Source organism: Vombatus ursinus, unplaced genomic scaffold (genome assembly GCF_900497805.2).
Source record: "Vombatus ursinus unplaced genomic scaffold, bare-nosed wombat genome assembly UNPS02014807.1, whole genome shotgun sequence".
Taxonomy (NCBI): domain Eukaryota; kingdom Metazoa; phylum Chordata; class Mammalia; order Diprotodontia; family Vombatidae; genus Vombatus; species Vombatus ursinus.
Genome location: NW_020954585.1, coordinates 10,994,021 through 11,012,311, shown reverse-complemented (window position 1 = coordinate 11,012,311; position 18,291 = coordinate 10,994,021). Strand labels below are relative to the sequence as shown.

Genomic DNA, 18,291 nt, shown 5'->3' with positions numbered 1-18,291 from the left:
TACAAAGCAACTCACTAGAGAGTTGGAGGTAGGAAGGTGGCATAGCAGACCTTAGACTTCATTGTTTGGGTGCAGGAGAGGAATGAGTCAAGGATGACTTTAAAGTTATAAACCCAGATTATTGGTAGCACCCAAATTTGTGAACCAAGGAAAGACCTTTTGCTGGCATAGGCAAGTTAAGAGAAGGGGCATATTTATGAGTTAAATGATGAGTTCTAGTTTAGAAGATTAGGGATAATGAGTGAGGGAAGAAATAAACATTTATGTAGAGCCTACTTTGTGTCAGACACTGTACTAAGGTTTTTACAAATACTGTCTCATTTGATCCACACAACAACCATGCAAGAGTAGGTGCTATTAATTAGCCCCATTTTTGGTTGAGGAAACTGAGGCAAACAGAGTTTAAGTGACTTCCCTAGGGTTACATAGCTAGTGAGTGTCTAAGGCTGGATTTGAATTCCATTCTTTCTGACTCTAGACCCAGCACTCTATCTAACCTGCCTAAATACAGCTGGCATTGTGGAAGTGGAGCTTAGGAAAGAGAATAGGATATATAAATTTGAGATTGAATGATCTGCATAGAGATGATAATTGAATCCACAAGAATTGATGAGTTTCCAAAGGGAAAAAGTATAGAGAGAAGATAAAAAGGCACAGGGACACTGCCTCAGGGGAGCAGGGTGATGAGGGATAAACCAGCAAAGGAGATTGAAAAGTAGTCAGAGAAACAGGACAAGAACCAGGAAAGAGCAATATCACAGAAACCAAAGAATGATAGGGTATCCAGGAGGAGGGGATATTAAAGAGGGTCAGACGCTACCAAGAGAACAAGGAAAATGAAGGCTTAAAAAAGGTCATTGATTTATCAGTAAATAGCTCATTGGCAACAGGCACGATGAATGTAATGGAATAATACTGTAAGAAATGATGAATATGGAGAATTCAGAGAAGCATAGGAAGATTTAAAGGAACTGACAGTGAATTAAATACAACCAGGAAAACATCATATACAGTGACTACAACAATGTAAATGTAAAGAACAAAAAAAATTGAATGTTCCCTAATTATAATAACCAAGCTCAGCTCCAGAGAAGAATTGAGAAAATGCACCTCCCTGCCTTCTTTACATAAAAAACTTAATTTTTTTTTAAATAAAGGTTTTACTGAAAAGAGGAGGAGGGAAACATTATAATGGGAAATTAAAGTGATTTTTTTTTTTTTAAAGAAAAAATGCCAGTACAACTAATATTTTGTTTTAAAGAGATCATTGAGAACTTTGGAGAAAGAAGTTTTAGTAGATTGATAGAATCAGAAATCAGATTGTAAGGAGTTGAAAAGTGAGTGGATAGTAAGAAGGCAGAAGCAGTAAGAGTAGTCAATTTTTCTAGGAGTTTGGCAGAGAAAGGGAGGAGAAGATATAGGATGATAGTTTGAAGGACTGTAGGCGGAAATAAAATTTTTAAAGGATGGAGGAGACTTGAACGTGTTCATAGACCCCAGGGAAGCAGTCAATAGAAAAGGAGAGTTCAAAGATGAGAAATATTTCTCTTCCCAGCTAAGAAACATCAAGGGCTCCTGAGCCATCCTAATAAATCTAACCACCTAAAATATTAAATGGTGATGCTGGCCAGCTACTTAAATGTTTGGAAAATTTTCCCTTAAATTTTCCAGTCTCATTAAAAATTAGAAATTTGAATTATAAATTCTTTGTAGAGCTGAGGCAAATAGACATTTAAATCAAAGCCAGCAAAGATGATGGTGGATTTGGGGAAGATAGCTTACAACAGCCAGTAGCTATATTGTAGTAATATGTAAAATTTGAGCAAATGCTTAGAAGATTTGATTTAGATTAAAAGACATCAATCAATAAACATTTATTGAAAATAACTATTGTGTGTTAGGCACTGCAAATACTGAGATGTTTGGAGTCACTGCACTCCATAGTGTTTGTAGGTTATTTGTCATTTGCTGTTATTAAAAAAGAGAAAGTATTTCAGGCAAATTATTTCAATTTCCTTCTGGCTCTTTTGACAGTCTCTGCTTGTGCATTTTTTTCTGTGGTTCCTAAATGCAAGAAAAGAGGTGAAGCAGACAGTATGCTGTCTCAGCTTGATTGTCCACAGGTGCTTCCATCCATGTCTCCGCTATTTTTTTTCACTGAGGAAGGAAGGAAGAAGGAAGCAATGCAGCTCCTATATGCCAGCATTTCCCCTCTGCCCTACTCTGTAATGGCATAGTTGCCAGTACCTAGAGAAAGGACAGTATAAACCGAAGTAATTTGTTTTACATTGTTTTTCTGTTTTTAAGCAAACATACTAGAATTAATTTATATACATAAGTGCTATCCCTTCTAGAGTATATAGGTAAAGGAATACATGAGGTGTGACTATAAAGCGGACTTTTATTTAAAACCAACCCTGCCAAATATTTAATCTATCCTTATAAATGAGTGTTATTCTTCAAAGCAGTACCCTTGAAGGTTACACACATACTTAGGCTGTCACATTCACACATTTGGGAATGACACTTTAGGCATAGTTTTTAGGTCAACAAACAATTTTTTAGGCATGTTCTGTGTGCAGGGTACTGTGGGTAAGTGCCAGACATGTATACAAGAAAAAGAAGCCCAGTCTCTCTGTCTTTAAGGAAGCGAAATTCTACTGAAATGTATAGCACATACAAAGATATGTGCCTCCAAGGAAGTTTGAGGAAGAAGAGTATATCAATATTGGGAGAGATGAGGTCAGGCTTCACTGAGAAGGTCACCCATGAGCTGAACCTTAAAGATAAAGGACTCCAAAAGGCAGAGAAGAGAACAGCATTCATTCTGCACATGGGAGTTGGCCTATGGGAATGTACAGAGGTGGAATGGTGGAATGTCAAGGAATAGCTAGTAGTATAGTTCATTCAGAATATTGAGTATGTGAAAGGGAGTAATGTGAAATAAAGCTTGAAACGTAGGTTGACAAGATTAGAAGGGAATTGGAAAGCTGGGAAACAATTTTTACAGCCAGTGTCTCTGATAAAGGCCTCATTTCTAAAATATATAGAGAACTGAGTCAAATGTATAAGAATATGGGGCAGCTAGGTGGTGCAGTGGATAGAGCACCAGCCCTGAAGTCAGAAGGACCTGAGTTCAAATCTGGTCTCAGACCAGATACTTGACACTTACTAGCTATGTGACCCTAAGCAAGTCGCTTAACCCCAGTTGCCTTGCCAAAAAAAAAAACAAAAAAAAAACTAAACTAAACAAATGTATAAGAATACAAGTCGTTCCCCAATTGATAAATGGTCAAGGGATATGAACAGGCAGTTTTCAGATGAAAAAAATTAAAGCTATCTATAGTCATATGAAAAAAATGTTCTAAATCACTATTGATTAGAGAAATGCAAATCAAAATAACTCTGAGGTACCACATTACACCTATCAGATTGGCTAACATGAAAAAAAAAGGAAAATGATAAACGGGAAAATTGGAACACTAATGCATTGTTGATGGAGTTGTGAACTTATCCAGCCATTGTGGAGAGTAATTTAGAAATATGCCCAAGGACTATAAAACTATGCATACCGTTTGACCCAGCAATACCACTTCTTGGGCTGTATCCCAGAGAGATCCTTAAAATGGGAAAAGGACCTACATGTACAAAAATATTCATAGCAGCTCTTTTTGTGGTGGCCAAGAATTGGAAATTGAGGGGATGCCCATCAATTGGGGAATGACTGAACAAGTTGTATGAATGTAATGGAATACTGTTGTGCTCAAAGAAATGATGAGCAGGCTGACTTCAGAAAAACTTGGACTTATATGAACTGATGCTGAGTAAAATGGGCAGAACCAGTAGAACATTTTACACAGTAACAGCAGCATTGTGTGATAACTAATTTTGATAGACTTAACCCTTCTCAGCAATGCAAGGATCTAAGACATCTCAAAGTCTCATAATGAAAAATGCTATCCATATCCAGAGAAAGAACTTTTTAGTCTGAATATAGATGGAAGCAAACTGTTTGCCCTCTTTTTTGTTTTGTTTTTTCTTTCTCGTGGTTCCTCCCATTAGTTCTCATTCTTCTTTACAACATGACTAATGTGAAAATGTGTTTAATATGAATGTATATGTAGAGCCTATATTAGATTGCATGCTGTCTTGGGGAGAGAGGGGGAAAATTTAAAACTCAAAAGCTTATGAAAGTGAATGTTCAAAACTAAAAATGAACATTTAAAAAATTTTTTTAAAAAAAGGTAGTTTGGAGCCAGATTGTGGGAGACTTTAAGAGCCAGAAGTTTATATTTTATTCTATAGGCAGTAGAAGGACACTGAAAGTTTTCAAGCCAGAGTGGCATGGCACCTGTAGTTTCAGAAGAATTTTTGGTAGCTTTATAAGAGGATAGATTAGAGGGACCCAGAAAGCATAAAGATACTAGTCAAGTGACTGACAGTCCTGGTGAGGGCCTAAGCTAGGGTTTTGGTAGTTTGATATAGAGAGAAGTCTGTGGTACATTATTCCAACTGTGCTCAATCGACACATCTTCCTTCCTGGTTTTGTTTTGAGAGTAGATATCTTTGAAAGAGCCAAAAGTCATTCGAAGGCAATTCTGGAGATGGGGTGGGAGAATCCTATCGTCAAATCATAGTATTTGAGAGTTAGAAGGGAGCTCAGCAAAAATCTAGTTCAACCCATTGACAAAAGTAATCATTACTATAACATAAATGACAAGTTATATCCAGCCTCCCAGGGCAAGGAACCCATCACTTCTCAAGGCAGCCCATTCCATTTTTGGAGCACTCCAGTTGTTAAGATTTTCTTGACATCTACTGTGAAGTGTTCTCCTTTACATCTTTCACTCATTTACATGTCTGGTTCTACTCTTTATGGTCAAACAGAAAAAGTCTGATCCTTTCTCCACATGACAGGCCTTCAGATACTTGAATACAACTGTCATCCTTCTTCCCTTCTGCCCCCCTCCCCAGTCTTCTCCAGGCTTTCAAACAGTTTTCATGTGACAAGGACTCGAGGCCCTTCACCATCTAGGTTGCCACTAATCTGTACATAACGATCCCTGGGAGTTGCAGCACCTGTGTGTCATCATTTCCCCTCAGCCCTACTCTGTAATGGTGTAGAATCTCCTCATCTGCCTCTAGGACAAACCCCTCCACACCACCTATCTGATTTCTTCTCATTAAGCTCATTTTCTGTCTCTTCTCTCTTCCCTTCTTTGTATATTCCTCCCCCAAAAAATATAGCTATAAAATAATGAGAGAACATTTCTTCTGTGGCTTGTAAACTAATTTTTTAAATAATTGAGTAGAAATTTAGAGGATTTGAAGATAATCTCTAAGGAGGACTAGAGTGATGATAAAATCCAACTGTCATCTGTTCTTGTCAGATCACATCTGGAGTATTATGTTCAATTCTAGATGCCATATTTTTAGGGAGGACATTGATAAAGTGGAGAAGAGCTAGAGGAAGGCAGCCGAACTGGTAAAAGGCCTCTATGCCATATGAGGATCAAGTTCAAGGAACTGGAAAAGAGAAGAGTTAGTGGGGAAGGATGGCTCTTTTCATGTATTTGATATAGGGCTGTTATACAGATTAGATTTGTCCCTTCAGGGCAGAACCAGGAGCAACAAGTAGAAGCAGCAGTGAGGCAATATTATGCCTGATAGAAGGAGAAAGTAAGGGAGATATTGGCAATGGAGTGGACTGTCTCCAGAGGAGCGGATTTTCCCTCATGGGAGATATTAAAGCAGAAGTTGAATGACCACTTGCTGGAGATACTGTAGGAGTTTCTTATTCAGGTATGGGTTGAGTAAATGGCTTCTGAGGTCCCTTCCCAATTCCAGGGTTTATGAACATCTTTTTAGCCTTGCCAGCCTTGTTGTAGCATCTGAGGTGTTTTCTTTGAAGAATAAAACTCATTTTGGGGTAAGTCCTGGTATAATTGGGGAGGGGGTTGGTAGTTGTTGCTGGGGGGTGTTTTTGTTTTTGGTTTTTGGTTTTTTGGTTCTTTTTGTTTTTTGGGTTTTTTTTAGGCAATTGGTGTTAAGTGACTTGCCCAGGGTCACACAGCTAGTAAGTGTCAAGTGTCTGGTCTGAGACCGGATTTGAACTCAGGTCCTCCTGAGTTCAGGGCCGGTGTTCTATCCACTGTGCCACCTAGCTTCCCGCTGTTTTTTTTTGTTTTTTAGCTAGGCAATGGAGTTAAGTGACTTGCCCAGGGTCACACAGCTAGTAAGTATTATGTGTCTGAGGTCAGATTTGAACTCAGGTCCTCCTGAATCCAGGGCTGGTGCTGTATCCACTGTGCCACCTAGCTGCCCCTCCACTGTACCACCTTAGCTGCCCCTGGGTTTTTTGTCTTTGAGACTGGGTCTCCCTTTCTCAAGCTGGAAATGTAGTGGCCCCTCTGGGTCTGATCCCACTGCTGATTGACATGGGAGCTTTGGCCTTCTCTGCCTCTAATCTGGGCTGTTCACCTCTCCTTAGTGAGCATGATGGCCCCCTGATTGCCATGGTCTCACTATATTGGTGCCAGATTTAGTTCTGCATTCAAAACTCCCATATTCAACTCCCTTAGCTTCCCTAGTAGCAGGGATTACCATGCACTTTTGTGAGAGATTGTGTATCTATATTCTCACAATACATAGTTCCCCCTTCTCCAAGAAAGTTAGGTATTTATGATTCCAGATCTCTGGATTGTTTCAAAGTTACTAACTGTGGACTTCTTCCATTTTAATAGGTTCTTCCACAGCATCAACTCCGATCAATCCTTTCCAGGTAAATCAGCCTCAACCCCTGACATTAAACCAGATGAGAGCAAGCCCCATCATGGGAACAAGTCCTTCTTTCAGTACTATGTCATCAATGAGCGTGGAGCCAATACCTCTGCCTTCCATGGCACCAGTAGCTGTTGGAATGGCACCAATACCATCTTTGGGCAATGTGACATCTCTGACTAGAATGGGCCAAGGGATAACCGTTTCAGGATCTATGTCCCAACCTCTTCATAGTACGGGAGTTCCTCCACCTGCGTCCCAGTCTACAAGTACGACCAACCCTTTCCTCTTATAACATCCCGGATGAACAGAGCTTCCTTTCCAGAACATTTTGCAGATTGAAGTCTTCGTTGGAGTAAAATGAACAAAACTCTGTTTGGACTGAATGATGTGCAAGAGATTTGAACATTGATTTGTGGTTTACAGTCATGACTTTGAGAAGAGTTGGCCTCTACTGGTTCATCTTACTCTAGGCTTGGCAGATAGCCCCTAACTTCAGTTCATCAGGCATTTCTTAAATGTTCTGATGACCCAGAAGTGAAATTGGTCTGCCTGTATTGGTTATCAGTACCCTCTAGGGAGAAGCCTGCCATTTCAGCTCCCTCTATACTCTTTTGCAGATGTCAGAACAATGTGCTGTATTCTAAAATTTTCCCCTGCATTAGTCATTTCTCTTAGTCATTGGAGATACAAGACAGAGTGCTAGTTACTGCTTTTTGCACATAACTATACAGTTCCTGACTGTTGGTTCACCCATAGTCCTTATTCTTAGGAGAATAGTTGGGCATACAGAAGACCAGATTTACACATCAAACCTTGCAACACAAAATCATGCCACTTTCTTCTCATAATTTTGGATGCGGAAAGCAGGTTTACTCCAAAACTTCACTTGAGAGTTCTTACACTGTCAGGCATAAGATGTGATGTCTGCAGTGTTAATCTTATACACTACTATATGGGGACTCTTAGTGACCTTTCTGGGGATGACATGCTACACTCGTGCTAAATGAGGCTTCCGCTCTGTGCTTGTCCAGTAGTGACTCTTTGAAAGTTATTGTGTGTATTTTATTTTTATTTGACTTACCATGTGAGTTGAAAGAAAAAATACAGTGGAACAACTCTTGAATTAAATTCACTAGGGCAAGCTTTAAAACTAATTCAGGCTTAACCTTGCTATATGCAGTTATTCTTGTATACTTTTGCACATATTTTGTTTTTTAGTACAGTTTCACATTTGAGTTTGCAAAATTATCTAATAGTCCTTTTTGCTAACATTTTTATAATGTGGTTCTTATTTAACTGTCTAGTTTTGATAGAATTTTATCAGGTCTGGCTGAAATTAAAATATTGGCAGGTGTCATTTTTATGGTTTAAAATGCTGTCTTATTTATGGTTTTTAGCTCTGTTTCTGTAAGGGAATTTTAAAGGAAAGAAAAACACTAAAACACTTTGAACAACAACAATTCATACTGAAAAAAATGAAAGCAAATTCTTGAGACTTTGTAGAAAAAAGATGTGAATTTGATTACAATTACTAAGATGACATTTATTTAAAAAAAAAAAAACAGCCTCAAGTTGCCTTTTCCTTTCTTCCCCTTTTTGGTAGTTTTCCAAACTGAACCGACTTTTAGCCTTTATAGATAGATCATGAAAGAGGCTATTTTTCTTACTATAATATCAACATCTTGAAATTTTAAAAATTCTAATGTATGAATGTGACTCTAAATTTTTATCAACTAATTATTTTTTACAAAAGGCACTTTCCAGGTTAACAATTAGTTCTCTTTACAACTTGAATTGTAAGTTAAACAACACATCTTTAACTCTGCATGAGTTTGATTTCATCTATCTTAATTAATCTTTGCTTGAGTTAAAGATGGTTTAATATCATTTGTATACAAAACTGACTTTCTCTACGGTGGGCAGCCTTTTTTCCCCTAAGGATTTTATTTTCATTCACCACCTTCCAAAATTCCACAAGTTACACTCAAAGGTGCATGTTTAAGAGTTCTGACCCCAACCATGTCTCTTGTTAGAACATTGCTGAATTGAACTAGTGTCAGTGTTGGGAAGGGAGACGGGATGTCAGAACTAGATTTGCAGCTGTGCTCTTACTGTATATATTGAAATAACCTAAAATAGCATGACACAGAAGGAAGGTACAGTAAACAATTAGGGGATTGAGCTGTGCCCTTTAGCCAAGGTTCAGAAAATAGTCCAAACTTTACTAGTCACTGATGTCAGCCCTACAGGTTGAAGTTAACTTCAGAGTCCTCAAAATACTAAAAATTTGGATGTTAACATATGCTGATCCTTCTACCTATTAATCTTGAATGTATAAAGGCAGATTTTAAGAATGCTTATCTGAGATTTTACAGGAGAAAAAAATGCTTCAGTATGTTATCAACAAAAATGCATTAATGTTGTTTATACCCTGCCCTACTATCCCCACTTCAATTTAAAAAAAATTTTTTTAAGTTAGGTGTTGTAGACCAGAAGCAACTCACTTCTAAGAGTAGGAATTTTCTAGGCCTTGGTATTGGCATATGAAAAATGCACTTTCCAGTTGAGCTGTGGCAAGAAGGTTCATCCTGTTTATACTTTGGGTTTGGTTATTCATAAATTAATTTCTCATTTTAAAAAATTCTGCCAGTATATACAAAGTTTTAAGTATGTCATTACAGGTTCAGTGGATTTTTAGTCACATATTTATAAGAGTATTAGGGATTTTTTTTTCTTTTCAAAATAACTTTCTCTTGGGATCAGGGAGAGTAACTGATCTTTACAGCTGAGAATAGGAAACACCATCATGCAGTGGTATTAATAAAAGGCTGTGGGTCTGGGAGAATAGCTTGCATGCTCTTATTTGAAACCATTCAACCAAGCCACTTTAAATACTCTCTACCACTTTCTTTCTGTCTTAGGAAAACAAAAATCACACTTCTTAATTCCTTAAGCAATTATGTCAGGCAGTGTTTGTGAGCTACTCAGAAGCCAATTTTGGGTGAGGGTAGAGGGGAAACAAGACTCTCCCTACAAGTTCCAGGGCCCTGATTTCATTTCCAACCTGGAGCAACCTCCAGCCGTTATGAAATAGTCTGTGGAAAAGATTCAGCCCTTGTGCTTAGTATTTGCCAGAGTTGGCAGACCTGGGCAGCATTAGCTGATATAAAAAGGTCCATCGTGTTCAAGTTTTAAAGCCATTTCAGGATATTATGCTACTCTCCTCTGATGGGCCATCATGTAAGTGAGTTCTCCCTTTTCCTCTCCTTTAATCACCTTCCCACCCCTTTTTTATTAAAATGTTTTGTTTGTCTCTTCCCCTCTTAGATTTTAACTTTCCCAATAAGGTGCTTTGGTCAGATATGTTAGGGACCCAAAAATAGCCTTACTGGTCAAATTGACCCAAGTTCAAATAGTGTTAGTAATTCTTTTGTATAAAAAAAAAAAGGCAAAAAAAAATCTTGGTATGACTTTGAATCCTGAAGTGTGGTCAGTTATTTATTTGGTCTGTTTTATACTCTATAGAAACCACAGTATGTGCTGGAGGAGGCCTAGGACAGGAAGGGGAAAGGGAAGGGGACCCTGCCGGTCGGGGGTGGGGCTTTGGGTGGGTGGGTTCCATCTTGTGCTGTTTACAGTCTTTCTGAGCTCACACGGAGTACAGCTCATGATATTCTCCATCTTCCCTTTTGCTGTTACTATTTCTAATGTGTACTGTATGTATTAATATTGCACAGATTGTGGAAAAATTATATGGTTTATTTTTCACAAGTGGAATCTCACACAAACCTTGCTTACTTTTTACAAGTGTTACAACTGAAATATTTACCAAACTGTTTTCATAATCCTGAAGCAGGCTGCTTTTTTGAATTTGTGCTGACTATTGACACTATTTACTGTATAAATATAATTTATCATTTGTATCATAATGTTATATATCTCTGTGTCATTTTTTTTTTTTTTACCCTGAAGATGTCATACGGACATGTTTGATGCCAGCAGAACAGTGGAAAGAAGAGGGCCTGTAGCTGCACTGGTCAGAATTAAAATTGTATTGCTTACATTGCTGAGTGATGTTGCCTTTGTCATCTTCAGCTGTTGGAGCTTAGGATCTGTTTTGGAATTGTCCTTAAATCCTATTAAATGTATGAGTTCTCAAGATGACGGGCATGATCACCCGACCTCTGTCACTTACCACCTGTGTGATCCTGGGCAAAGCATTTATCTTTCTGGGCCTTAGTTTCCTCATCTGCAAAATGAGGAGGGCTGGACTAAATGGCTTCCAAGGTCTAGTCTAGCTTTAAATTTAGGCAGCCAGGTGGTACAGTGAATAGAAGGCTGCACCTGGAATCAGGAAGACCTGAGTTAAAGTCCATCTTCAGACTCTTAATAGATGTGTGATCTTGAACAAGTCTCTTTTTGCCTCAGTTTCCTCAACTTTAAAGTGAGAATAATAATAGTTTATACCTCCCAAGGGTGTTGTGTGGATCAAATGAGATAATAATTGTAGAGTTCTTAGCACAGAGCCTGGCACATAGTAGGTGCTATATAAGTGCTATTTTCATTACTAGTTTCTGAGCAGGAGAACTATATGATGAAAGATTATCTTGTTGCCTGTGTAAAGGAGGATGGGAGGGAAAAGATACGGAGAGTGGGGAGACCAGTTGAAGCTGCTGCAAGTTAATCAGACATAAAGTGCTATGAATCCAGGCCAGTGAAGTGGCCACAGAAAGGGAAAGGACAGAATCATGGATCCTAATTCGTAGAAGAGACATTAGAGAGAACCTAATCCAAGCCTTTATTTTCCAGAGGAGGAAACCGTGGTTCAGAGTAAATGGTAAATTAAAAGACTAGAATTCCTCAGCTGACTGAGTCTGATGCTCTGTTCTACTTACACTATGTGATTAACTGATGAACATCTCAGAGTATTTGGTGGTTGGGTGCAATCCTGAACCAGCAATGAGCTTGGGTGACAGATGTCTCTTTCCTTTTCGTCAGGAATGGTTAGTATTAGAGAATCTGGTTCTGTGGGAGTTATGTTCTCTGCTTCCCAACACACCAAGGAGCGTTTTGAGGGGCCAGACCCAGGATTTCATTGGTGGAAGGAGCTCCTTGATGAGAAAAAGTGATATGCCATTACAGACCTACTATCCTGCAACTTAGTCTTAGAAATAACGTAGGCGCTGAGAGGTTCAGTAACCTGTCGGCCACACAGCTAGTACGTGTCACAGGTAGAACTTGAATTGAGTAATCCTGGTTTGAAGGGCAGCCAGCCTTATTTCCATTATGCCACCCTGCCTCTGTGTTTCTTTTATATAAGGCAGAGGTAACATTTAAACAGCATTAAGCAAAGCAAATGAATGGGTGCTCTGTGCCAGGATTTAGACAGTTGCCTGGATATTGACTTCATGCCATCACTAAATGGGACTGATTCTTTTGTTCAGCTTGGGAAAAGACTGCATTCCCTGAGCCCGGCAGTATTACGAGGCGGAGTTAAAAACAACTTGTCTTGGTTACTCTTGCCCACACACCTTAGATAAGAAATGCTTAAGCCAAAGGACATGTAACATTATGCATTCCATTATGCATGTAACATTAATGCTCTGGGCTTTGGCTCCATTCTGGTTTTGATACTGGATGGCATGTAGACCAGCAGCTAGGTGATGTAGTAGATAAAGTACTAGACCCAGAGTCAGGATGATCTGCATTCAAATCCAGCTTTAGGCATTTACTAGCCATGTGACCCTGGACAAATCACTTAACATATGTTTGTCTTAGTTTCTTCAACTATAAAATGGTGAAAGTAAAGCACCTACTTCCCAGAGTTGTGAAGATCAAATGAGATAATATTTATAAAACATTTAGCACAATGCCTAGTACATAGAGCTATGTCAATGTTTGCTATCATTCTTATTTTAAATCATAATCTTAAGGCCTTTGATAATATCTAGAGAGCACCCCATATATGAGAATTCCTCCTAAAAAATCCGTGGTGACAGTTCTAAAAAACCTGTGATTACCTAATTCTTATTGGCTGTGTGCATCTGGGCAAGTAACCTACCCCATCTGAGCCTCAGTGTGAAATGAAGGGGTTGGACCAGAAGATCTCCAAGGTTGTCTCTCTCCCAGCTTTATTCTGTGATTCTAATAACAATTCATCCTTATTAGAGCTTTATGGTTTTATGTCAGACAGCACTTCATATACATGATCCTCAGTTCTCCCAGTAACGCCATGAGGTTAGCAGGGCAGGGGGTTACGATTTTCATGGGCAGATGAGCCTCAGTTAAACTTGTTTACTTGGCTAGTGGGGTCAGATCTCTGGAAGTGGAGGGCTAGTCTTCTGATTCCAGTGTTCCTTTCGCTATCATACACTGCCATGCTACTAAACCCTTATGTTTGTAGAGTACTTCAAGGGGCTTTCACAACCATTAGGCATCTAGGTGGTGCGATGGATAGAGCGCTGGATGTGGAACCAGGAAGATAGGAGTTCAAATTCTGCCTCAGACACATACTAGCTGACCTGGGTAGGTCACTTAGCCTCTGTTTGCCTTAGTCTCTTCATCTGTAAAATGGGGGTAATAACACCTACCTCCCCAGCTTGTTGGGAGAATAAAATATTTGTAAAGCACTTTGCAAACCTCAGAGTGCTTTATAAATGCTAGCTATTGCTATTGATCACCCCATCTGATCCTCATTAACAGTCCCCTGAGGGACACAAGGCAGGCATTATTGACCCCATTTTATAGATGAAATGGAGGCCCAGACTTCTGGACTTTTCCAATTTCACATAACTATCAATGGATAGAGCCAGGAATAGATCCTTGGTCCCCTGACTCCCAATTCTGAACCCCTTCTGTTGTACCACTGAGATGCTAGAAGGGATTGAACAGGTAGACACAAAAGGCATCAGAATTTCCTGACCAGCCCAGCCCCAGCTTCCCAGATGACCAGGAACGGGACTTAAGAAAGGTTTGGGTGAAGTGGAGGAGGAAGAAAGGACTGGTTTCTAACTCAGAGGCACATGTCTGAGTCCAAAGCCTATTCCAGACATATTTCTATGGTCACTTTCTCCAATGCTTTAATAGCAAGGACTAGTCAGAGAAAGTGTACAAATAGAATAGTCGAATTATGCCTGAATAATTCTTAAACTGATGTGAAGCAGAGGGAAATAGGAAGATAGCTGCTAGATGGGCCTTTCCCACCTCCCCCTCGCCTTCTATCAGCCAATGATTTTTGGAATGCAAACACTGATGATCTCAGACACCAATTTGAGGTGCTCTAAATTGAAGTTGGCTTCAAGAGTTCTGCTTAAAATAAGAGTCATCTTTTCCTCAGTAGGGCTTAGGCTACATAGAGTTCCGCAGTTTCAGAAGCCCTGGGCCCTGAAGATCATCTTCCCAGTTTTTTGTTGTTAGCACCTCAAATCCCACCATTCAGACCTCCCTACTGGGGCAGCTAGATGGCGCAGTGGATAGAGCACAGTCCAGGAGGACCTGAGTTCAAGTTCCGCCTCAGACACGATACTCACTAGCTGTGTGACCCTGCGCAAGTCACTTAAGCCCAATTGCCTCACCAAAAAAAAGAAAAAAAACAAAACCTTCCCTACTTTGAGTCTTCAAATATTTGATGGTTTCCCAAGAGTCCCCAGTTAAAAGGCTTTATAGACTTCAATGGATTCCCATTCTCAGCAGTGTGGGCACTCTTTCCACTGGTGCAGATGGAAACCCATCCCATGGATTCTCATCCTTGGCAATTCTTTCCTGTGTCTTTTCACAAATCCTCTACAGAGGATGTGCCAGGGACCATTTTCTGGGGTTTTATATTTTGTAGCCATGCATGTAGGACTGCTATCCATCTGTTATACTTTATTTTCATTACATTTCCAAACATACATGTCCTTGACAATGTCTTATGGACCTTTTCATGTGAAAGTCATCGTGGACAATGTATACCTACCATGAATTTTTCAGTTTCTTTTGTTCCTTTTGTGATCATAGTATTTCATTATTTTCAGCCATCTTAGTCAATAAACTAATCAACATTTATTAAGCACCTACGATGTGCCAGGCACTGTACTAGATACCGGATATACAAAAAACATAAGTGAAACAGTTCCTGCCCTCAAACTTAGGTTCTATCAGGGAGACAACATAGACACATAGGTGTATACAAAATAGATACAAGGTGATTTGGCAGGGAAAGAAACTTAAGGGGTAGAGGAAGTGATGAGGAAAGAATACATGTAAAAGGGGGCAGGAGAACTGAGTCCTGAAGGAAGCCAGGGATTCTATTCTTCCTGGGCATGGGACAGCCATGGGAGTCGGGAAATGGAATACCATGTATGGGGACCAATAGATAACCTGAAAGTACATATCTAGAAAAGCAGATTGAAGCTAGGTTTTGACAGATATATTTTATATAATGACAGATTAGTTTATATATTTTGGGGGGCAGCTAAGTGTCAAAGTGAATAGGGTGCTGGGCCTGGAGTCAGAAAGACTCATCTCCCTGAGTTCAAATCTGGCCTCAGATACTGACTAGTCATGAGACCCTGGGCAAATGACTTAACCCTGTTTACCTCAGTTTCCTCATCTGTGAAATGAGCTGGAGAAGGAAATGCTAAACCACTCCAATATCTTTGCTGAGAAAAGTCCAAATGGGGTCACGAGGAACAACAAAATTTTTTATCTTGGCAGTATGAGGGAGCCACTGGTGTTTATCGAATAATCAGACCTGTACATTTTGACAGCTGTGGAGGCTGGATTGGAATGGGAAGAGGCTCAAAGTAGGGGACGAGTTAGGAAGCTATTGAAAGAGTTGAGGCTTTTGAAAGCTCCAATTGGCAGCTAGGTGGCTTAGATAATAAGAGTGCTATTCTTGGCATCAGAAAGCCTGAATTTGAATCTTTCCTCAGATACTTAACTAGGCATATGACTGTAGGCAAGTCATCTAACTTCTCCATCTGCCTTAGTTTCCTTATTCATAAAACGGAGGTATTAACACCTCCCAGGGTTGTGAGGATCAAATAAGATAACTGTAAAGCACAGATAAGCCCAGTGCGTGGCACATATTAAACAACACTATATAAATGTTAGCTATTATTATTATGTGTATACATATATATGTATACACACAAATATTTATAAAAGCATTTTGCAAACCTTAAAGAACTATATAAATGTTAGTTGTTATTACAGAATTTTTCTTACATCAAACCAAATCATTTCTGCTGTTTCCCCTTAATAGTTCTGGTTCTGCCCTCAGACAAAAAAAAAAAAATTCTAATGCCACTGTCCTCCAAAACCTTTCAAATAAGCATGCCTGGACAGTTTATCTGAAAAAAGGTCTGAGCCAATACCTAACTGTGGGCTAAATGGGTAAAATCTTCATTCATTATCCCCAGAGTGTCATAGTCAGCCTGGCAACTGACTGAATACATCGGATACTTGCGCTTGACTTGTTGCAACTCCCAAATGCTCTGTCCTCTCCTCTCCTGTGGGGATAGTGGCTTAAAAGTCTATTTAGCTATAGCATAAACTCTAGGCCTCTGCATGATTGAGGGTGATTGGAGCTCCGTCTAAGGGAGTAAGTAAGCACCATGGTATTCTCTGAAAGCCTAGCTGTGGCAAGTGAAAGATGAAATGACTGAGGAAACAGAGGTTTGAGCTTCCAAGCATATTAATTCATTAAGCAATACATGTCAATTGCATAATGAATCAGGACCAGGCCTCCTTAGCTTTGGTACTGGACCCCAAACACAGGGGCAGACAGATTTTATGCATTAAAAACAATTAATCAAAAGTAAACAATCAGGATACAAAATTAAGTAATCTTATTTCTAATTGGAGAAAAGGTAAGGGACTTTCCAAATTTGAAGAGGGCGAGCAAACAGGTATAATTCCCTGAAATCAGGGAAAAGTGGTGTACCACTCCACCCAAGTGCCTACGCTCAAAGAAGGAACATGGTAACAATAATTGAATGACCAGTGCTGGGTCAGTTTTCAGTTAAGATATATGGGTGCTTGAGATACATAATTGTGAGAAAATTCCTTGCATCAATCTTCAGATCTTGCTGGGTTTCTGGTCAGCATAACCTAGTTCCTTAGTTTTGTTTTTTACATTTTAATTTTCTTTATTATTCAAAAAACATATCCTTTTTATTTACTTTTTTGACTCTGTGCTTGTGCCTTCAACACCTTCACAACAATTTTCTGCTCCTCAATCAGGAAAGCACACTTGATCCTGTCACGGACACATTTTGCACATATGGAGCCACCATAAGCCCTGCTGACATGCTTTTTTTGTCTTTGACAGCGTCATGAGAACTTTAGGTCTCACTGCACGAACACCTCGAAGTCTTCCTGGGCATACTCCACAGGCTGATTTTGGTGCTTTCCCAACTTTCTTGGTATAAAGGTAAACAATTCTGTTACCTGGGGTTCGTGACAGCCTGGTTTTGTTGGAAGCTGTATTGTAGGACAGCCTACTGCGATTTGTCAGACGCTGAACCATTTTTAATTTCTGTCAGGTCCGCCACCAGAAGAGGGAAGACCCTAGTTCCTTAGTTAAGGGTCTTGAAGCAGCAGGTAGAAATGGTCCAGCTTCCCAACAATGCAGGGCTGAGTTCAAACAATACAATAACGTTTTGTCTCAAGTCCCAAAATTAAATAAAATTTTCTCACAAGACAGAAACTGGACTAGGCCCATAATTGAATAGAAAGGGAACTGAGCCAGCTTCAGACTTGAGTCACAAGATGGAGTCAGTGCAGTTCATTCAACTCCTACTACCACTTACTGTTTTAATTCTCTCAACAGCTTGGCAATTTGAATAGGAACCGAGGAGTCTCCCAAACCAAGAGTTTAAATCGACATAGAAGATACAGGGATAGTGGAAGAAGCACAGTGCAGAAAGGGAATGGAAGCAGGATCAAGGAATTAAACTGGTGACTGGGCATTGAGTTAGCTTAGCTCCATCCAGCTGCAGCCTCAGCCTGGTAGGGGTCTGAGGAGAGCTGGGGCTGGAAGAAACAGGGACATTGTCAAACTGTTTCTCCAGGAGATGGGAGAAGGATGATGACTTGCTTTAAGTCCCCTCTTCCTCTCTCCTTCTGCCAACATTACCGGGATTTATGCATTGTTAGTTCTTTAAATTAGTTCATAATTCTTGAATTAATTAGTACCTTATAGGACCAGCTCAATTGTGCCAAAATTATGATCATTCAGTACTGCATTTTAATGGTTTATCTCCTTATTTGCAAGGGTGGGGGGAGTCACAAGAGAGAGGAAGACAGTGCCTGAAGATTAGGTCAGTAAAAAAAAGAGTTGACCCTTGCCAAGGGTGTGCTAGTAAATGTTTAACAATTGGTTCTCCAACCCCCACAAAAAAACCCCCACAAATGTCAGCTTAACACACTTTTAAGTTTAATTCACATAATTAACATTTTCTGTATCATTTTCTTAAGTCTAGACAATCTCCCAAAATTATAAAAAATTAACATTTGGCCCTT

General features: G+C 39.5%; 1 protein-coding gene and 1 pseudogene across 6 annotated transcripts in view; one reads left to right on the top strand and one right to left on the bottom strand.

Annotated features, from left to right (window-relative positions):
- Positions 1–10,846, top strand: part of EPN2 (epsin 2) — a 95,811-nt gene extending 84,965 nt beyond the window's left edge. For all 6 annotated transcript variants that reach the window (XM_027874797.1, XM_027874798.1, XM_027874795.1 and 3 more), the window contains one exon: positions 6,744–10,846. In XM_027874797.1, coding sequence (XP_027730598.1) covers positions 6,744–7,075 — 332 coding nt within the window. In that variant the 3' untranslated portion in view covers positions 7,076–10,846. The remainder of the gene's footprint in view (positions 1–6,743) is intronic.
- A 6,057-nt stretch (positions 10,847–16,903) lies between these two features.
- On the bottom strand, positions 16,904–17,311 carry LOC114052434 (annotated as a pseudogene).
- Positions 17,312–18,291: the final 980 nt, after the last annotated feature.